The following is a 23,031-nucleotide window of genomic DNA, read 5'->3' as shown; positions in this document are numbered from 1 at the left end:
AGCCTTAGAATAACACACAACATCTCAGTCTTGTAGTACAAACGCATACTTTTATGTGCGTGCGTCTCCTGTGCCTGCAAACACTAAAATTTCTCCAACACCTCCGGCAGCAGAACACACAGGCACACTTTAACAATGAATTTGGGGATTCTAATTCCTCCTCTTTAGGTGTGAGTAATAAAACCCGCTAAATCTGTTCTTCACAGTCCAAATTGTTAATGAAAGGGGGAAAAATTATCGTGAAGGTTGCCAAGATCAACCTACAGCTTCCTGGTTTGCAAAAGGGAGTTGAAGTGGAGAGGAACAGTGTTGGGCTCCAAAACCCTGTCACATGCACAATGACTATCACATTTTCCATGTGTGGCTGAGACTGCAGGCAGAGGGAATTCACTACATTCATTTTCTGGCACCTTTCAGAGCACTGCACAATGCTTATCATGCATGCATATGGTTATTTAAAACATTAATAAAACATTTTTTTTTAAAAAGCTAAAGTACTTTTCTGCTCTTCCAAACATCATATACCTGATTAAATTGGGTGCTCCATTTTTGAGGTAAAGCTCATCTGAACATGCAAACATTGTGCTGATTTTGTTGGTGTTCCCAAGAATCTGTATTCAGTGACTCCATATGTTCAGTGCTTCTATCTTCCCTTGTATGGTGGTGCTTCAGAATCGGAGTAAAACAGTAAGGGTTTCACTTAGGCTTTTCTGTGCAGATAAACAGTAGCAGAATATCACAGACTGAGCAAAGGGAATGCGTCATGGAAGACTGAGAATCTTCACAGAGATACAGTAGTGACGTGATGTATGCACACTGAAGTATGAAATATGAAGGGAACGGCCCTACTCCTGACAGTCCCAGCCAAGATTTAACTATGAAGTAACATAATTTATAACTCTTGTTTGGATGGAAACAAACTTTTTTTTCAGGAACGTATTTTCTAAAGATGTAAAATGCTACAGTTGAAAGGGTTTCTGAGTTCCTCAATTTCACCATCAAATTCTTCCCTCAAGTAAATCCCATCATTTTGTCACAAATACCTCATGGCACACATTGCTGCAGCTGTAGGTGAGGATCCTGAAGGTGCTGTAGTTTTGATCACAAATAGTTTTTTGGTAAATGGATCACGCTGTTTGGAGCAATAGGATGATCACTTCAGAAAGGAGTTTTCTCTCCAGCACTTCTTTTAAATTAATCCAAACAGTTGGGTAGAGTAATTTAAAGCCATTGTCTGGTGTTGATTAGTACTTTCAGTGACTGGCGTTGCCTCCGTGTGATTCACTACCCAGATGTCAGACAGCTTCTCCTGCCTCTGTATGTTTCATCTCCCAGGCTACAGGCTGCTCTGAGGTAGAAGAGCGTGCCGGCCTCATGTCTGGAGTGCGTCTGTCTGAGCAGGATTTGGCAGGAAAACGTCCTCTTCTTCCTGACCAGGATGGCTTGTTGTCATTCAGACTGACATGTCACGGCTTCGCATCCGACCGCAGATGTGGTGGGCAACTCAGTAGGAACTCCAACACCCACGGTGCTGCATGCAACAGAAGCCATTTCCATTGTTACCCACCTCAGAGGGAGAATTGAACATTCTGCATATGGTTGGCTCTCACTCTTAAATATGAATTATTGCTGAGCGAGTAGCACAAGCTATTGTAATTTCTTTGTTTCTATTATGAAGTTTCCGACATTCTGAGCAGTGCATATTTTGTCCAAAATCTCCTTCTTTACTTACATGCTACTAAATACAGTATACTACACTGATACTGTGTATGGCTTTGTATTGAAATAACAGGGTTTTAAAAAATACCTTTGAAATAGTTTTTAAAAAAACAAACTACACATCACATCCACTTCTTGATTATACATTTTAAAAAATATATTCCAAATTGGCATAAATGTTAAATTTCGCAATATGTATTTGAATTCATTTTAAGCCTCTTTATGGTTGTCTAACCACCTGTCAACACACACACCACAGTCCTATTCATATTTTACAGCCCTCCTTGTTCCCACAAAGCCACTGTTAAAATGATAGTGCTTCTTATTACGTGCAACCTTGAAATCACAGAGCGGCTCTCTCCTCGATGACCATAATGCTATACCAAAGTTACCCACAGGCGACACCAGCAGTGGTGAGCGGAAACCGTCGGCTTGAATCGAAAATGTCAATCAACAGTAGATCGGTCAGAGAGGAAACACGTTCCGTCACTGGGTTTCAAAGCACACAAGATGTGTGTCGGTGAAGACCAGTCCTCCGCCCATATGGCAGGGTTAGTGGTGAATGTGGCCAAGGCAGTGATGAATTTGGCTGATGTGGGCACGGCCTTTAAAAACAACTGTCCCATAGAGATTTTTCCCAAGCAGCTTCCTGTTAAATATCCCAGTAAACTACACAGTTCTTTTATTGCTTTAAAGTTTTATCTGGAAGCACCTCAGCAGAACAGGAACTGTAGTTCAGTATATTTACTTTTCAGACGCTGTTTTAGAAGTGCTACAGTAGACTTAGCTCAAAAATTCAGCCTGACATTACGGCGACTGAAAAATAATCTGGTCTTTTCTTTTGCTGGATAGTTTTAGTTTTAGATATTTCAAAATGGTCAGCCTCAGAATCAAACGCAAAACATCACACTTTCCTTTGTCTGGGGATTTGTAATGCGTGCATGCATAAATGTATGTCTGCATTGATTTAGCTGGATCCTTACGGTTTCTGTAAAGCATTTGGAGATGTTTTATCTTTGTTTTTGTTTTGTTTTGTTTTTTGCTGACTGTATTGGTCAGTATTATTCTGCTGCTGTGCATCATTCTCTGACTCTATCTGCTTGTCACAAGTGTGGCCTTTTGGACACTGCCCATTGAGTTTTAATGGTAATTCAGGTCACATTACAGATGACAGACTGGTTCAGACTGTACGATTTTGCATGTTTTGACTTAGTTGTTATAACAACAGGATAGTGGTGTGTTTGCAGTGGGAAGACCAACCACAGCTGAGTGTGATGAGTTGAGACACCTGTCAATCAATAAAATCCAGCATCCAGTGGCCATTATGAGAATTGCATCTTTAGGCATTGCATCAATAGGCAATTCTCTATTAGTTTACACATACAGCTGTGGTGGTTGCAGCTTGATTTTAAGGTGCCCAGTGGAGTGTTCTCATCACAACGCAAAGATTCTTTTTACATTCAGTGTTTCTCACCAAAAAAGCATTGTGCGTGTCCTTGAGGTCCAACAGATGAGGTAAATGCAGTGCAGTGCAACAAGCTCTGATTTCCCAAAAGAATTTCCAAAAGCTCTAACAAAAAGAGCCTGCCAGAATCAGAAAAAGGCATGCCTCAAATACCATTTTGTGGTTTATTATCCCAGCTGCTCATCAGAGGGAAAATGTCATGTTATTTATTTTATTGCTGGTTTTCTCCAATTGATGGCATTTAGCTGTTTATTTTTCTTTTAAGTATTTGCCAGCCCTTGGTCGGCACTGAGAGTCGTTGTAGTGGTTTTCACTTTTTGACTGGCACCTAAAGCTGCCAGTGGGAGATCTGACCCGGCAGAGTGGAAGGCGATCAGATGAGGTTTTGGAGACAGAATCTCCGGTCCAGGTCTTTGCAGCTGAGAGTCGACTCTGTAGGAAAGCGCTGGAGCCTTTCTGCAAGTTTTTCTTGTGTTGCATTTTTTTGTTTAAAAGAAAACAAGCTCCTGATTAAAAAGCTGTATGGGCATATTGTGAAATGCTGCTGTTTGTGATCATCTTTTACGGATGAATGGCAGCTGAGTGAAGACAAACAGCCTTTGAATCTTGTTTTTCTTTGGATAAAGTCTTTCTTTTGTTTTTCTTGTCCTGCTTTCCTGCATTCTCCCTTTGAACTCACTTCTTTTTGCTGATGGTGTAGTTGAGCGTAGGCAGGCTCTCAAATTCTGGATGCTAATGTGATGGTCATTAACCAGTGGGCCACACACATACACACACACACACACACACACACAAACACACACACAGAGACACACACACACACACACACACACACACAGGGAAAAAGAAACACACACACTTACGAGAGAGCTGCAACTTTGGGGTGCTTAAGATCCAATGTTTTGCTTTGTAACTAAAACCCAAGTCACTCCGTGGGCCCCAAATCCCTGAGCTGAGTAAGTCCATTCCCCGATCCACTCCATTGTTGACGTAGTTTTCTGGAAAGACGACCTGTTTGTGTAACTGCAGCGAGCGCTGAGTCTGAACAGAGTCGAACGGGGCCTCTGGGCTCGTGGGAGGGTGCAGGGAAGGAGAGGCCATGGATGCTGCCGCAGACTGCATGCTTGTCTGATCACAGCTCATCTGAAAAGCATTTTGGAAATGTTTATTTCTCTATCTTTACTATAAGGTGGTCAAACGTCATTATGGTAGGATGAGTAGTGATAGTTTGAGCAGTCTCTGTGTCCAATCAGTGTTATTTGCAAGATGAAGAAATGTTTGTTCAAGAAAAAAAAAAACAAAGAAAAGAATCTAATTTTTCACACAGGATTTGGCTCCTTGGCAAGAAAGAATATCTGTAACCTTTTACATTTCCTTATGAGCATTCTACTTGGAAAAAAGATCTCCCGGTTAATCCTGAACTTAATTTCACATTAGAGCTGCATTAATCAATATGTTTTATGTTATCAGTGGATCAAATGACTATGTGGAATGTGAAATGTCTCACTTGTAGTGACAAACCCACAGAAAATTATCTCCTGAATCTGCTGTTCCTTTCAGCTCTACAGAGCGTTTAAGTATCTTTTAGCTCACTGTTTTGGTTTTACAGCCTTTCAAATTTCATCTTTCAAAATTGTGTCCTCTCGGTAGACCAAAAATATAACCATGTATTAACAAATAACCCTGTTTCTTGTCTCTTTCCTTTTTAATATGTGTCTAATGTTACCCCATAAACCTGTCTTAACATCAAAGGAGATCTGACGGGTGCATTAGATCTTTATGTGGGCTCTCTCCCCCAAAGCGAGGTGGAGGACGGTTGGAGCCTTGGGAGAGCTGCTGGATGCTGTAATCGTGGTTGCCTCACAATTGGAAAATGCCTTTTGTTGGGTGTGATACAAAGCACAATCAGAGTAATGCTGTCGGATAGACACCACTTTCTTTCCTCTTCCATTTTTTACATGATCTGCCCTGTGTGCGGTCCCTGAGAGGTTCTCGGCTCGCTTTGGATGAATGTGACAATAGTTTTTACTATTCATCCATCACTGCTTTCCCTCCACCTCTAAGTTCTTTAAATCATTTTGCTTCCAGACTCGTATTTTGGAACATTTATGTCTCTCCCCCAAAATTCATCCTCCTTTGAATGAGGGTTGGCCTTGTCATTCCTGTCTCCACCCCTCCTCTCACTCCCCCTCATTCACATATAACCATGAGCATCATGGCAGCCTGTCTCATGTGATGAGGAGCATGGTTTCCATCATATAATAAAAGAGATGGAGCCTATATCAGACCACACATGGAGCTGGGAGGTGTCGGTCTCATGCAGGGCCCCAAAGCCATCCCATAAACTCACAACCCTTTGGCCCTAATTCTGCACTTCCTCCAATTGCATCATTGGCAGGTACAGCCTCAAAGTGAGTGCGGTGGGCATGCTGTAGGACAGTATCTATTGTCCAAGCTGTTAAACAGTCAGTTATTAGGTGGAGTAACCATGCAGCCAGGACCTTTGCTATGAGAAAGCTTTGTGAATTGACTGAGGATGCCGTTCAGTGTGGATGCAAGCACCTCCCTTTGCACGTTCCTTTAGAGGAAAGCGTACCCAAAAGTACAGTTACAAGAGCTGTTAGTGATGTAACTTTCATTTCTATGACTATTTTCTGTTCGGTGGTTCCAAGAGTAATCAAACTCACATTTTGTTTGCTTTCCTTCATGTCCTCTCCTGCTACAAGTTACAAATTTTATTGAACTAAGTTTACACTCAGAGCACTATAGGAAGTTTTTCTAGTAGGGAATCACCAACTAAGCAGATGTCTCCAAGGCAGGTTGAGAGAAAGTGGTACACCAAAGAGGCAAATTAAAACTACTCCTGGAATGCATCAAACATCACAGATTGCTAATATTTAACACAGTGAGAAGATCCACAGGAGTAGTTTTTCTTTAAAATTAAAGCTCCAGCTGGAAGTTACCGAAAGTCACTGATTTATGTCCACAAACACTGAAAGTCATGGAGCATGGCACTCGCTCACACACACTGCCGCAGCACATGAAACAGCGCAGGCCACCTCATCATGCCATTGAGAAAGCCGAGCTGTGTATGAGTCATTCATTGGGCCATCGTCTCCCTCCTGACTGTAAAACATCTTGGCTTAGATTACAGTGTATCATAGATCCTGTAAAACCTCTTCTTTCAGTCTGAGTAATGAAGGACAGATGGCATGGCTATTAAAAAAAAAAAAAGCAAAACAATAAGAAAAAACCAGCTATGGTTTTGGCACTCTGTGAAAAAACTTTCACAATCAGCAGAGATCCTGTTGGTTGATGTGGTAAGTAGCAGCTGCGCTCCTGTCTCTGTGATGTAATGAGAGTCAGAGGTGTATTTACTCAAGTACTGGATTTTAGTATATTTTTTAGGCTTAGGCACTTAAAGCCACTATGTGCAGAATTGTTATGTGATTTTATAGCATTACAGTAATTTCTGTTAGCAGAAAAAAGGTCAGTCCTTGTGAAAATTGCGGCTGTCTATGTATTGATTCCAGCCCATTCATCTCGGTGTCCCCATGCTGGAGCTGTATGGTCAGGCAAACAGCATGCATTGCTGTGCTTTTTTAGATACTACCACAGGGGGCGCCACAGTCAAATAAAAATGTCGAAATGAATGCTAATGTTGCATCATGCCAATAGTCAACTGCTACTGCTAAAATGTCAACTTTATAATGTGATAATTTATTAATGTTGTGTTTACAGCTTGCTGTGCTGCCCCCAAGAGACCAAAAACATAATAATGCAGGTTTAAGTGTTTCCATTTTGGGAGAAAAACTGTTGTGCCTTTGCATACCTTTTATCTGATAGCTGTAGCTACTAATTACTTTTCAGATTTAGATTTTACTTTCAGCATGAGATAAATATTGCTGTTTTTGGAAACTATGAATAACTACCATGTTTTAGCAGTGGCATATTATCTGGTGTTTACTCAACCTGTACCACACTCACTTTTTCTCTCTTTTTTATTTCATCTTTTTTCTGTCCACTTTCCACCCCTTTCTTTCCTTTTCCCTTACTTATTTTCCTCTTTCTTCCACTTATCCTTCCATCTTTCCGTCCCTCTTTTTCTTCTTTCTTAAACTCTGTCCCTTTTCCTTCCATTTTTCTATCCCTATTCCATCTTTCCTTTTCCTTCTTTTCTTCAAACTTTCCTCTGTCCTTTGTTACTCCCTGTCTTTCTTTCCCTATGTCTTAGTTTCTTTGAGCCCTTCTCCCCTTCTCTCTTTCTTTGTCTCTCTTTGTACTTCTACTAATCAGAAATTGTAAAAACAAGATACGAGTGATCTTTCTCTCTTCACAATGACTGTGGTATATTTGATGTTTTAGCCAAAGATACAATTTAGAGTACAGAATTTTGAGTTGTAATAGAAGATATTCCCTTTGTGATATTGCTGCTTTTACTTTACTTTACTGAAGTCAAGTTTTTGAGGAATTAATCCACTGCTGCAGTTTTTCTTGAACTCTCTTTGTCTTTGGTGCCAGGTATAATTCACTGATTGCCCTGTTGGAGAAGATCTGCACTGTGGTTCCTGGAAAGGAGTTGAGTGTGTGTTAGGCAAGGCAGGGATCCAAATCGGGGCTTGTGTGACCTCAGCTCACAGCTTTGTGTTCTCATCCGTTACTATAGCGTCCCTTCATCTATTTACAGTAAATAAACATTATCGTTTAATGAGCATGGCTCAAGTATTGGCTATGCTTTACTGTGGCCTCCTGGACATTATTTTGACATTTCAGGGACAAATTAAAGGCCATGTCGAGATGAAAAAGATGATGTTTGGGTAATCCTTTGTTTCAGGTAATGAGGCTGATGAAATACAGAGGCTTGGAGACACTTTATTATGACCAAGATGGACACTGTCCAGATATAATTTCAACATAGATTTTGCAGGAACAATGGGTGTCTTTGTCGAGCCAAAATACACAATGACAAAGGGAATCATTCAAATTTAAAAACCCACTGGTGTGTTCTTGTTGTGGAAAGGCACTTTCTGTTCGTTTTTGTTTTGCCATGAACAGTGAAAGTGGTCAGCCCGTGGTCTGAGCATCCTGGTAAATGGTTGTTTTTGTAGTTGTGGTTGATAAGATCCAACTGTGTCTGACTGTGCAAACTAAAGGGAAAGATGACGAATCAGTGTCCGATTTAATGATGAGCAGCCAAACTAAAGGAAATGGAATCTCTCTAATGTTAAACTCTGAACAAGGAGGTCACTGTTCATGTATGTTTTTCCACTCTGCTTAAAGTTCTCATCTTCCTGATTTTAATATTTATTGAGAAATTTGTCCCTCCAGAAGCTTTTTTATACTGTATCAGCAGGCCTGAACTTATTACTCAACATGTAGCCAAAGTTCATGTGCTACAAACCTCGACATATTTTGTCCATGTGTTAGGATTTGTGCATCTGGGCTCTATTAGTACGACAGATATTTGAGAAGGTGTGAAATATATTTGTCCTGACTCTCTCATGTCCATATCCATCTGGCCATTTGTCATGTAAAACTGCCGGATGCTGTAGAATGTGGAGTCATATCCCAGGGGTCTCTATATTACTTAATCATGATGTTTAGTTTTTTAGTCCAATTGTTTAATTTGGGATGAAAATCCATTAGATTATGTTTGTCTACATTATAGGTTCAATAGTAATTTTGTAATGCTTGCTGTATTGGATTCAGGTTTTTAGCATTTATTTGTAGGCCATCATTTTTGAAACCCAAACTGTGTCAAATCTAGCTTCAAATAACTTTATGTTCCTGCTAACAAAAGCAGCATGAGTAAGAGGACATGAATGTGACAATGTAGTTTACAAAGCCACATCCCAGTAAGCGTGGTTGTGGTAATTTGCAGGTTAAAAGACAACTAGGCGTCTAAGTTAAAACTGGGCTAAATTTGGTTGAAAAGTGATCTTTGTAGATGTCTATACAGTAGTTACACACAACCACTGTTTTAACAGGATTTCAATGATAACATTTCAATGTGTAATGATGTTACACGTTGAAATGTTATCATTTAAATGCTGTCGAAACTACAGTTATAAGGAGCCTAGACAGTAACCTTTCAACCAAATTTAGCCCATTGTAAACCTTAACACCCGGATGTCTCTTCTCTGTCTCCCTGTAGATACAGTATGTGGTGACTGACAGTAAGCAGAAACTAAGGCTAGTAAGTAAGAACCTCAACACTTTTTTGGTGCTGACTAAAATGTTTCCTAAACTTTAAGTACTAAAAGCTGGCATCAAATGCTTGGGTCAATCCATACTCCTCCTTTTCTTTGATCAAATAGTTTCTGATTTAATTAATAATATAACATTAAAACTTAATAGGTAGATTGACAGCAATTGCGGCCATTATTAGCTTATTGCAGTTTTGGTATTGGTATCGATGTATATATCCGCTGATAAATAAAAAATTGCAGTACAGAAATTTCAAACAGTGACATCATTACATAGTAAAGTATGTCCACCAGGGAGCGCTTACAAGTTGATTTTTCATCTCTATCTTATCTTATAACTACAATATCAGCCTCAGCCTCAAAAAAACGGTATTAGTCAGGCTATAATTAAAAAAAAAAAAATGTAAATACCAAGCCCTAAACATAATCTAGCCGCTGATATTACCTCACTCAACATACCCAAGACAGTCAAGATATAATCGTGAAAGTTGAACAACAGCTTCTTGAAGGGAGCCCTGATATCGCCACCTACGCTGATGATGAACTTTCATATTTTAGAAAAAGCACAAGGAACAGTGTAAAAGAGGAACAACAGGTGATTCTCACAAATTAAAAAAAAACACCAACATTATCCTAAAGCCTCACTTAGCAGTTAAGTCAAGCATGTGCTTTTTTCCTTATTTGTCCTCCTCATCCAGGAAGTAACCCACTGGGAAAGGAACAGCAAGCAGATCACGACCCCTGATAGAGCTGTAGACAGCCCACTGGTGTGTCGACACTCAGGGGTTGAAAGGATTACAGCTGCTCCATCTGATGTCTGTTCTCTCTGTGACGAACTGTGAAACCGAAATCTCGCCTTTTGTTGTTGTGTTGTCAGCCATGTGTTTTGTGTTATGCCAGGTGTCCTCCATATTTGACAGCCAACCCCCAATTCTCCACTTATGCAGAGAGCATCTGAACATCATCACTCAAGTGTGCGCTGGAAAGGAAAAGCCTGTTGCCTGTGTAATAGTTTATACCGTTACAAAGTGTTTTGGTATCATTTCAGCACAGCAGACTTGTAAACACTGTCAGTGTGTTTGGATTGGAACGGCAAATTTGGGCAGCAGCACTGTGATTACTGTGAACTGATGAACTGATATGCTTGTTTTATTGTGGAAGCATGCATGAGCTGACACTTCAAACATGTCAGCAGTTATGAATGATTCAGAAATGCAATCATTTATCGTGGCTTTATTCCCAGAGTGCACTTCTCTGCTTACAGTTAAACCAGTGGCAAGGGAAGACTTTGGTAACTCCTGATGTCCTAAACACAGCTGTGGTAACTACTCTGTGCTTAGTAACTCGCTCCACACCCAGAGCTGGAACTGTGCTTTTAAAGACTAATGTCTTTCAGGCATGAATACTTAAGGAGGCCATTGAGGCTCTTCACATGATTTGGACATGAGCATCAGCCATGTTTTGGGGTTCTGAAAGCTGAGGTCACTCTCAGGTGTGTGATACAATAATTCAAGCAGAAAACAACTGTACCCAGATTTTCACTCATTTCTCTGACTCATATCATGCCTTTCCACTTTCTGTTTCCACTTCTATTCAAACTTTTCCTCCCACATAAGGACCTGCTTACTTTAAAGATGTGAAGATTTTGGCAAGAAATCAGCAGAGGTCACGAAAGGTTGATTTGGCTTATGTAAAGGTGTCATGCTTTCAAATAGTTGGATGAAATTTATGGACGTCTACATTGTCATTCATGGGAACACATGTTCAAGATAAGATTTATTTACAGATTTTTTGGGTGCAGCTTCAGGCAGAAAAAATAAAGTAGGATTTTTATTTGGCCTGAAAGACAGTGGTGTCATTTGTGTTGGGGACCGTGGGGGCATTATATATGTTTAAAGCTGCTTTAATCAATATTTTTACATTAAGTATGGGTGTAAGTACTATATTTAATCTGAAAGGGGTCATGTTTTGCTTCATTCTCATTGCCCTCATGACTGTTTTTTGTCAACCAAAGCAGGCATCTTTTTTAAGCAAAAAAGCTCTGATAAAATCACTGTATGCTACCTGCCCACCACTAAACAAGAAAAAGTTAGCAGTTAGCTGGTGAAAACAATAAAGCATTTAGCTGCTTAAAAGTCATATATTTTCCTCAGGAATTGGTGGAGAGCAAAAAAGAGCTAAAAGGAGAGATTGGACTTACATTACCAGGTCACCTAAAACGCAACTCCAAATGAATGCTGGTGTTGCTCTGTTTCTGCTGCATGTGTAGATAGGCAACTATTTGCTAACACGTTCACCATCTAAAGTTTATAAGGTGATAATATGTCACTGTTGTGTTATGGCATAACACTAACATATACTCAAAAAATAAACTGATGAAAGTTTAAAGATGTGAAGATCATGGCAAGAACTGGTATTGTAATGTTGAGACTGTTTCTAAATTACCTCAAAACTAGTTTGGCATTTCTGTACTGCAATTTCTTGTTACGTATTGGTCAACACATATCAATTTATAATTGTAATAAGCTATCATCCGTCACTGTATCCGCCCGGCCGATTGGTCGGTCCAGCTCCTCTTAAGATGTCATGCTTGAAACTGTTTGAGTTTCTGAGTTTGAGTTCTGCATTGTTATTTTTGGGAACGCAAGGAGTGCAGCTTTAGGCAGATGAAATAAAGTAAGTCTGTTATTTGGCCTGCGAGGCAGTGGTGTCACTTGAGTTGGCAAAAGTGAAATCATCGAAGCAGTACACTTAAAACCCTCTTTTTAATTCTTTTTTTTTTTTTGACTGTAGGACATGTCTGTGCTTTTTACGGTAAATCTCATGTTCTCTCAGGCTGGCCGGGTGCTGAGGAGACCTACCTTCCAGCTGGACTTGGTGTTTCACTGAGGTCTAACACTTAGTAATCATTAACAATCCCTTCACACCCATAAGACCGAGTCAAGTTGTTAACTTCGGCTTCTAAACTCCCAGTGAAACCCTGAGCAGCCAATCAGGGCTGAATTTTTAATTTACTGAAGAAATTACCTCATCATTTAAAATGCACTTGAACTAGATGGGTGGTGAAATCTTTGGCACTAAATGGTGCCTGCACTTAACAGTTTGATGTATGATGGTAACTGACTGGTTTTATGGTGCTGTTACTTTTAATCTGGATATGTGATAGTCATGTTATTGAATCCTTGTTGAATGAGAGCTATTCCTTCATATTAAATCATATGAAGTTAGTTTCATTCCAGGTGCATGAAGACCAGAAACCCCCCCACAATCATACACTGCACCTCCAAACCTTTTCCGACACACGTAGAGACACACACTTCCTGAACTGACAATGAAACACAGCTGTGTTACCGTCAGCACGGTGGATCTTGCCATTTATCTATCATGAAAGATATCTTCGGAAAGAAATATTCCGCAAGTGTCCCCACTAGCCAAGGCCTTTCAGTTTGACTCCAGTGTCCTGACATTGCAAGAACAAAACTAAAAAGATTGTATTGCAGATTGTATAAAGATGCAGCTTTTTTTATGTGGCAAAAAAGTACAGTACACACAATTAACTTTCAGTTCTTCTCCCACAACAATCACTGGGAAGGACTCTGCGCACATGAGAGAGACAGCAACTGAAAAAGGGGCAGTATGTTGAGTGAAGTGGAGTTCAGGAAAATAAGCATGTCTCTGAGTGTAAACAAGTCAGTGGTGGGGGGGGATTGTGTCACCTACCCCTTCACCACCTGGGCCCTGAGGGACCTACTGGACTCTTTAATGTAGACTCCAGGGCTGTTTGTCCAGATGTGGGGCTCCTTGACATGGAGAGTTCCGAGCTAACACCAAATTCTACTCGCACGTCCTTTTTAGACCTTTCTGCTTCAGAAAAATGCATAACAGCCAGCAAAATGTATTGAATCATTATGTGGTATTCTTCATTGTTTTTATACAGGGATCCAGGAGGGCACCCAGTGCACTAAGTGTAAGAATGAATGGGCGCTGAAAACCTCCATAGCTCTGCTCTATGTGCTGTGTACTCTCCTCACCATCGCTGTTGCTGTACTTGGATATAAAGGTAAGATGAAGTTTCTCCTCTTTGAGCTCTCTCACTAAACTACACTCTACTCTTCTGTCACTCTCACTTCATCCGTACAATTAGAGGATGACAAACATTTCCAATTTCTGTTTTTTAAAAATGTGGAAATGATTCGGTAACAGTGTGCTGAGAGAGCAGGCATCCAAACAATTACATATAATGTGGTTTCTCTTCATGCTGCCAAGAAATAAGAGAATTGTTGTTTGATCAGTTTATGAGTACAGTGAGACTTCCTGTGTTTGTGTGAAAGAAGCAGCTCTTTTGTTCCTTTGCGTGCCCATGAAGCATGCTATCAACATTCTTTGGCGATGTTCCTTTGTCATTATTTAAAAACAATAGATCAGTAATGGAAAATATGAGGAGAGAAATATCACAGCTACTAGAAAAAATCTGCAGTTTTCCTCTGAGGAGTCACTGGTAGATACAGATAAAGGGTCAGTTCATCCAACAAAAACATTTTCTTATTAAGGAATAGTAGAAAATATCGTAGAAAAATATAGAAAAAAATAATGGAAAATGAAATTCCAATCGCATCCTTTGAAATGTGGGGGAGGGAAATGCCAAAACCTTAGCGCATAAAATCAAAACTATCTCAATGACTATGTACACCAGAGGTAAGTGGGAAAATATATTTCTTTGTAATATGGATGAACAGACCCTTTAAGTTTCAACCTCATCTGTCTATATGTCCCTCTCCCTGTGCTCTATCCCCCCTGTCTCCACCACACAAACTTTTCTCAGTTTATTTTACCAACACCCCCAAAGCTCACACCAACCGTGAAAGGTCTTCAGGCTTTGTGGAGCTGAACTTCCTGGTTGGCTTTCTCACATCTTTTTCAGGTCGTCCTTCGGTGGTTTGAACTCTGAATGTTCCTGCCCTAATTGTGCTAAACATTCCCATATGCGACTGCTTTTTGTCCCCTTTTTGACAATTTTCGAAAATGGCATGAAGTTAACATGTTCAGGGGTTATCTGTGAGTCTTGAGTTCATTAACTATGATGTCCCCTCACTCTCTGAGCTCAGTCTGTACTACTTGTTCCATGCTGCATGTTTTCATGCAGGCCTAATTGATCCCAGATGAGCAGTGAGTGAACTCCATGCAACTCCAGCAGAACCCACTGAAATTGGGTTTTTACTGGCACTGAAGCACGGCTCTGTCAAGGGAACCACAGCTCAGCCTAAACACACTCCCAACTCCAGATGGTTATGTAGTGAGACCCAGATTGCTCTATGCAGTTAACATGTGTGCTTCGCTCTATCCTCCATCACTGACCCACAGAAGTGTCCTCTATGTGGCTCTTTTGTTTTGATGCAATTTAACCTTAGAAGTTTGGCAGGGATTCATTGACCCTCTGTCTTCTCCCTACAGCCTGTTGTCTTGATTGACATGACCAAAGACAATATGAGGTCGTTCTCTGGGCTCTTGAGAACGATTTAAATCTCATTAATTTCCTCAAAGACAGTAGGAAAAGTGACTGGAAGAGGACATGACCTGCACATTTTACCTCTCTTTCTGAGTGTGTCTTTATTTTGAAAGACTAATTGACTTTAAATAGGCACAAACAGTGTCATAGGAGCAAAGCATCTTGCAGAGTTCAGTAGCTTGTAAAAAAGGAAGGTGAAGGACCCTGGTTAAGAGTCTTCTGTAGATATTTTCATGTCTCTCAGAGGCAGCCAAAGAGTCAGTGGGCTGTGTCTGGATCCTGGAGAAGCTTTGCATTTAAAAAAGCTTTTGATTGAAATATTTTAATTTTTTAATTTTTTTTATTTAAATTTTTTTTAGTTTAATTCATTCTTAATTGAATAAAGTTTGATACCATAAACAGCAAATCAGTGACTTTCTCATACAAATGAAAAGTAGAATTTGCGAGCAATACAAACAAAACCTCGCTCAATTCAATACACTCAGAAACATCACCTCGCTGGGAGATATTTGTTGTTTGCTGCTTGTGGTCCCGCACTCCGTCAGGCCATCTAGTGATGATATCTGACTTAAGAAACTGATTCAAGGTGTCATCACCCCCTCATAATGTACTGACGTCACCTCCAGGCTAGCTGTTGTTCTAGCTTCTGTAACTGAAAGCAATTTCACATTGAGTGTTTCCCTTGTCAGTCTTTCTGAAGTACGATGAAACACATTCCTGGGGTTTACTATCCCTATTCTAAGATTAATAAGCATGTACCACAGCATTTGCTATTAGAAGCTGTAACTTTTGTGATTTAAAAAAAGTTAAATGACAGTTAATTTGTTAGCATCTGCATTAATGAAATGCCCGAAAAATGTGCAGAGGAGTTTGTAGTTGATTTCCAGTCCTGAGTAGTGGCTGCAGGCTACCTTTCAGGCTGAAGGCACAACCACCTGCAATCAGACGCTGGGCTATACCCTCTTTTGTAGCCTAAGAGGCATTATCCTCATCTTTCCTAAAAGTTGTGCTTGTATAACACTTGTACATTGAGTTTTGAGATGCTTGCCCTGTGATTCCTAGAAATAATAAAATAATCAAAGCATGACGATTACAATTCACTCACTTTATAACTATTTTTACTATTTATGACTTTATGTGTATAAGATTTACAAGACATCTTGGACAGAGTCGACACACAGCTTCAGGAACCACCCACACAAGAGCTGGAAAGAGTTCATGCTGGATGCAAACAGCTCATTTTTACAACATTTGAACCTGTAAGGTTTCTGCCAAAGTAATGCCTCCCACTGGGGCCCTGTTGCAAGTTCAGCTTCTTTGCATGTGTGTTTTATGGTTAAGTTTGCTACAGGTTGATGCAAAGAGTTTCTCTGAAGGCCAAGTCGTGAACATGACAATGTGGAAAGGTCCCATAAAATTTCTATACGTGAGAGTCTGCTTGTCTTAGTTTCAGTTTCCAGGATAGTGTATGTGTTGGTGAAAGAAACAATGTGCTATACGTGTAGCCTATGGTTTGGCCTGTGGACTTAAAATCATAAACTGTTTTTTGTGGTCTGCAATGCTGGTCTGTATGTCCTTTGTCTGATTTAGTTTTCTGTGTGGAACATGTCCTGTTCAGCTGACAATTTTTTTGTATAACTAAAAACGATTGGGTAAGGCATGGATATTTTTATACGTACATATGGTTTTGAATCTGTTTATTTGTTCCATGAGTCACCTTTAGGTGGGTTTCTAGGCTGTCAAAGAGAGTGAAGAAAGGAAACAATACACAGCTTTGACCATATTGGTTAAACATTAATTTTCCTATTTGAAGTTTCCCAAACATCTCACTGTCTATTACTCAGGAGGCAATTTTGCCATAACAGAAAAAAGATTTACTCTATTTGCAGTCTGAAGACTAAAGAATAATTTTCTTTTGCTACTTAAGTCTTAGATTTAAAGTAACAGTTTATCTGTTTGGTAAATATGTTTGTTTTCTTTCTTGCCAAGAGCTAGATGAGAAGATTGATACCACTCTGATGGTTGTATGGTAAACATGAAGCTATAGCCAGGAGACGGTTAGCTTAGCTTAGCATAAAGAATGGATCTGTCCAACGGTAACAAAATCCTCGAACCGGCACTTCTAAAGTTCAATCATTAATACTTTATATCTTGTTTGTTTAATCTCTACAAAAACAAAAATGTAAAAAAATGTTGCAGTTTCACACAGGGTTATGTCTGGACTATTACTTGGCTGGGAGCAGTGACTTCCGTTATGCTAAGCTAACCGGCTGCTGGCTGTAGCTTTATATTTTACGTACAGTGATGAGAGTAGCAACAAATCCAAACCAGCTCATCTTGTCTTTCTGGTGATGTGATCTCTGGAGATGGAAGCCTTGTGACTGAACTGTTGTCTTAGTACACAACTGGGATGCAGCTTCCCATGTTAAAGGATGTGTCCCCCTGGCGATGCTGGTGGTAGAAGTGGGCTGATTTGCTGGAATCCCAGACGCATTCCAGAGGAAATGAACACTGGTGTCGCCTGTGGGGGCGTGAAGAGCCTCCCTGCCACAGCGTCTGTCTCCTCTGGGCTTTCTTTGATCCGCCTGTTTACTGAAGACACCCCCTAGGTCACTTCCTGTCCCCTAGGGCCTTGAGTAGTGTCTTTCCATGCATCTCCAACCTCGCTCTCTGTCATTGACCGCCCCACTTCATCTTTGCTGAATCAAAGTTTCCTCCTCCCTCCCACTGTCTTTTTCTCAATGCCTACTTTTTGTGTCTCTCACCCTAAATTTGATGGCACTACAACTCCACATTTCCCTTTTTTTGCATATCTTTAGCTGTGTCATACAAGAACTGGCCTAACCCAAGAGATTATGTTAATCAATTCCACCATTATTACGTGCTTACAAGATTTGTAGACTCATCTCTTTCCTCTCTGATCCCTTTTATATATATTGTCTGCGGATACAGGCAATTTTGTTTTATTATTAAAGGATGCAGCCCATGTTGAGACTGACACTAACCTTTGTCCTAACTGTCCTGTTTTGTTACAGTGGTGCAAAGAGTTGATAGTGTGTCTGAAGGTATTGCAAACTATGGAGGAAAGATAATGGCTGTTGAGACTGATTTGAAAAAGCTAGGTAAGTTTCATGTACAGTATCTTGGTTCAAATGGAAGTGAAAGCTACTTTACAGTGAGCAGATGAAAAGTTTATTAATTTATTGTACAAATCTCTTCAGATGATCAAACAGGAATGAAATCAGAGAATACCACCACAGAGATCCAGACTTTTAAGAACAAAATCTGGACTATTCAGACGCAGCTGTCTGCGGTGGAGGAACGCATCCACAGCGATCAAGTTAAGCTGAGTCAGCTGCAGAACATTGACTCAGACATCCAGAGCAGCCAGGGCTCCATCCAGGGACTGCTGGCTACCAACACAGCCACCTTGCGCTCTGTAAATGGCACCCTGCAGTCTTACGGCAGCATCATTGGGGGTCTGCAAGATGACACAGCCAGGCTGCAGAGAGAACTCCAGCAGCAGATGAAACTGCAGAACCAGGTGCTGCTAAGCATCAGCAGCCTAAACCTCACCCAGGCCCAGCAGAGAGGCCTCATTGCTGCTCTGCAGCGCTCAGTGGATGACACCAGCCAGGCCATCCAGACAATGCGCAATGACTTTCAGAGCCTTGAGCAGACGGCCCGACAGACACGCTCTGATACTGAGTGGCTTCGAAGTAAAGTGGAAAACTTGCAAATCTTGGCTAGTAATGCCTCAGTTCTAGCAAAGGCCAACAATGATAGCCTAGAGGATGTGGGATCACAGCTCACTTATATGGCCAACCAGCTCCAGAACACCAGCAGCCTGGCTGATGCTCATGACCAGACCTTGAGGGAGATTATGGATCAGCAGAGGGACTTCGGCAACCTCACATCCACCAAGTTTGACCGGCTGGAGGTACGGCTGGATGAGTCTGAGCAGAGTATGGACCGTGTGACTGGCAACATCAGCTTCACCACGCAACTCTTGGGTGCCATCAACCTTAACCTTAACGAGTTACGCACTTGTTCCGAGACAATCGGCCGTCACTCAGACTTCTTGTTAAACCTCAACAGCAGCATGACAGATGTTAGGACAGATGAAGCCAGGATGAGGTCTCAGCAGGAGGAGCTGGCAGCACGTCTGGACAAGGAGGTCACCAACTTCTCTATTGTCATGGAGGAGATGAAACTGGTGGACACCAAGCACTCACAACTAATAACCAACTTCACTATTTTACAGGGTGAGGGATGTGTCCGGCTTCAGTGTGTGTGTTTGATGTTTTGGTAGATACATGTTCTTACTTGCAAAGAGTTAGTTGAGAAGATTGATACCGCTCTCATGTCCAGCATGGTAAACATGACGCTAGAGCCAGCAGACAGTTAGCTTATATTAGCACAAAGGCTGGAAACTTGGGGAAACAGCTAGCCTACCTTTGTCCAAAGGTAACAAATCTGAAGTAGTTTTTCCAGGGGTTATGTGTAGACTATTGACCAAGCTAACCAGCTGCTGGCTATAGCTTCATATTAATCCCACAGACAGAAGAATGGCATCAGTCTTCTCTTCTAACTCAACAAGAAAGAAAGAAAAAGCCTTTTCCCAAAATGTGGTAAATTTTTTGTTTAAATAAATACTTTAAAGTTTGTTTAACTATTGTGTTTTATGTTTCAGGTCCCCCTGGTCCCAGAGGGCCCAGAGGGGACAAAGGACCTCAGGGACCAACTGGTCAGTCTGGCCAAAAGGGAGAGAAAGGGGAAAAGGGTGCTCCAGGGATACGAGGATCCAGAGGAGAGCAGGGTATTCCAGGACCACCCGGTCTGCCAGGATTAAAAGGTCTACCTGGTGCAATTGGCAGCCCCGGATCCAAGGGCTCCCGAGGGTCAGGAGGCAGGGCTGGACCACCTGGAGCTAAAGGAGAGCCAGGTACTGCTGGTTTGCCTGGAAGAGATGGACAGCCTGGCCCTCAGGGGGCACAGGGCCCACCAGGTATCAGAGGCTCAGTGGGACCAGCTGGGGAGCAGGGGCCAAGGGGACTGCTCGGACCAGTGGGGCCTCCAGGACCAGCAGGACCACCAGGACAACCAGGATTCCCAATCCAGGGTCCAGTAATTCCTTTGGGCCCTGTGTCTCTGCAGGATGAGGCAGTAACTCCTACGCTATGGGCCCCCGGTAATGCTTTCTTCATTTAGTCTTATATTCAGTTTTATCATATTTGTTCTGCCATACAGACAAAATAATTTCATTTTCTTCTATTATAGATTTTACATTTCAACGCTTCACTAGAATCAGCTTAGATCCTGAAATAATGCACTGGCTCAACTAGCATGAAGATATATTACTTGATCAAAAAAAGCCCTGATTGATGCAAGTTTACTAGAATATCTCCATGAGGACATTGGTTTAATCATTCCAGAAAAATAATGCCGTATATTTAAGGAATAGTTCAACATTTTCGAAAATATGCTTATTCATTTTCTTGGTGAGAGTTCGATGAGATGAGAAAATCAATGCGACTTTTATATCTGTACAGTAAACATGGAACCAGGGGCTGGTTAGCTTATCTTATCTTCAAGGCTGGAAACAGGGGGAAACAGCTAGCCTGTCTCTTTCCAAAGGCAACAAAATCCACCTACCAGCAGGGGGTATTGTGGTATGTGGTAGCTAACTGGCTGCTGCCTGGAGCTTCACACTATATTTACCATACAGACATAAGAGTAGTATTAATCTTCTCATCTAACTCTTGGCAAGAAAGTGAGTAAGTCTTTGTTCTAGCACCAGTGATGACAGTGTGACACTTTTTAATTTATTTAATGAAATCGCTCAATGTTTTACAGGATGCCCTATTGAGTGGGTAAACTACAGAGACAAGTGCTACTTTGTCTCCAAAGACCTGCACAGCTTTGATGATGCAAAAGCAATGTGTGAATCAAAGTCTGCTTCACTGGTGATCATCAATGATATTGAGGAACAGGTGACTAATTATAATTCTATTTTAGTCCCTTAACAACTAATGGAATCCCCTAATTTGACCTGTTTACTGAAAGTAAAGTGTATCATTGCTCTGTAATGTGTTAGGTAACGTCTCAGTTAATGACACGGTGTTTTTTCTTTTCTCGTGTGACCTCAGAAATGGCTGAAGAAGCAGACATTTGGAAAGGGTTACTTCTGGATGGGTCTGACCGACAGGGAGGAGGAGAACGTGTGGCGCTGGCTGGATGGGACTGAACCTGCTTACACGTCAGTATTAAATCAAAAACTACTTCTATCATAGGGAAAATTTCTGTTCCTGGGATGGGTATTTTGTTTCAGAGCAAAATACTGCTTTCCAATAATAACAACAAGCATAGAGCATAGAGTACCATTTATAAATTAAGCTGTAGGTTTTTAGTTACATAAAATAACACCAAATAAAAATTCAAATTCCTGTGAAAACCCTCTGGTACTTTCTGCATGTAAAAACTCCACTTCGCAGTTTCAAACAAATCAATTACTTTCAAATTCATTCAACATTCATTTATACAGGGTCATCCAATGATAGGAGCTCATTTTCTTTATGTACAAAAGCAAAAACATTAAGACAAACACTAAAGTTTACAAAACTGCAAATAAAGGAATATGATACAATTATCAAATATATCAAACCAGTATTAAATAAAATCTGAACACAGCAATATGGGATGAAAGCCTTGTTAACATCAGTGACCTACACTTGTATCTAACTGTTGAAGATAAAGGAATGGTAAATGGTGGAAATTTTAATCAGGTTATCCAACTTCAGTTACTGCTAGTTTATTCTCTGTCCCACCGCTGTGGTTTTCCACCAGAGCCTTGGATCAGGTTACTGTAAATCTGATGTGTGATCGCCCCCTGTTGTTTGCCTGCAGGAAGTGGAAGCCAGGTCAGCCTGACAACTGGGGCCATGGGCATGGAATGGGAGAAGACTGTGCGGGTCTCATCCATGAAGGGTTATGGAACGATTTCTTCTGTGAAGATCTCATAAGCTACATCTGTGAGAAGGAAATGGAGACCTGTACGTCCATATCTATCTTGCTCTGTATCTGTTTTGGTCTTCTTTTTTTCCTTTCCAAATGCCGCTGTTTTCTTCCTGCTTAACAAGTGGCCTAAGGATATTTTCCTCACAGGTGTCCTAATGTCATTCTGTATCTCTTTCTGCAGTAAAATCACCTGGATTGTAGCGGTGTCTTGAAAGCGAGCTTCCAGTGAGCAGCTAGACTTCACCCATGTGGTACTGGTCCACTGACACAGATCATGGAGAGTCCATACGGAGAGAGCAAAGGGACAAATTTGAAATGAGCCTAGGGGCTGCGGCAGCGAACGTCTCTCCAATGCTGATGAGATGCCTTTCTCCTCCAAAGTGAAGCCACTCCAACTTTACCAGCAAGTGCAATACAGCAGGGCAACCAAAGGAGGAGAATCTGTTTTTTATTTTTTAAATTACCGAATCATCAATATATTATATTGATATTATGGTTATTTGAAATACATTTTATAAAACTGTATTCCACGCGCAACTGAATATCTGAATGTATATATCATTATGCAACTTTTGTAGGAAAACATACATTCTATGAGGCCAAATGGACTTCCCATAGTGCTTTTCATAACATGTAATTTTACAAAAATGAGAATTAAAGGTGCAAAATGATGCACAAAAACACGTTGCTGATATGCTATCTTTGAGGAACTGTTATCTTACCTCATGAATGTCTATATAGCATTTTCATTTATATGAGTAGGAATAAATGCAGTACTTACACATAAATACAGAAAAAATGTCAGTCAGCTTGAGTTTTAGCTCAAAACTGCAAGTTTACAGTTTAATACTCTTTGTATAATACAGTATTTTGTGATTATGAGGTTTATTTTTCCTTACTACAGACATACGTATGTTTATATATAAGAATCTGTGGATCCTACCTACAAATAGAAAATGTACCATTTTCTGCACTCAGGTATTTCCTGTTTAAAAAAAAACCACTTAATTTTGTACACTATGAAAGATGAAGGAAACTCTCAAAAATAAATCTGTAAAACCCAAGAGATGTTTGCGTTTGTTGGCTTATTTATACATTTCCACACAAAATCCGATAAA

At 40.7% G+C, this 23,031-nt stretch overlaps 1 protein-coding gene across 1 annotated transcript in view; it reads left to right on the top strand.

The window, feature by feature from the left end:
* LOC120789546 (collectin-12-like) overlaps nt 1-22,968 on the top strand; it is a 35,493-nt gene extending 12,525 nt beyond the window's left edge. The window contains exons 3-10 of the mRNA XM_040126278.1: nt 13,328-13,450; nt 17,932-18,018; nt 18,118-19,161; nt 19,590-20,087; nt 20,753-20,889; nt 21,046-21,155; nt 21,803-21,948; nt 22,095-22,968. Coding sequence (XP_039982212.1) covers nt 13,328-13,450; nt 17,932-18,018; nt 18,118-19,161; nt 19,590-20,087; nt 20,753-20,889; nt 21,046-21,155; nt 21,803-21,948; nt 22,095-22,114 — 2,165 coding nt within the window. The 3' untranslated portion in view covers nt 22,115-22,968. The remainder of the gene's footprint in view (nt 1-13,327; nt 13,451-17,931; nt 18,019-18,117; nt 19,162-19,589; nt 20,088-20,752; nt 20,890-21,045; nt 21,156-21,802; nt 21,949-22,094) is intronic.
* Nucleotides 22,969-23,031: the final 63 nt, after the last annotated feature.

The sequence above is a fragment of the Xiphias gladius genome, chromosome 5 (assembly GCF_016859285.1).
Source record: "Xiphias gladius isolate SHS-SW01 ecotype Sanya breed wild chromosome 5, ASM1685928v1, whole genome shotgun sequence".
Taxonomy (NCBI): Eukaryota; Metazoa; Chordata; class Actinopteri; order Istiophoriformes; family Xiphiidae; genus Xiphias; species Xiphias gladius.
This window is presented reverse-complemented; position numbering and strand designations above follow the sequence as displayed.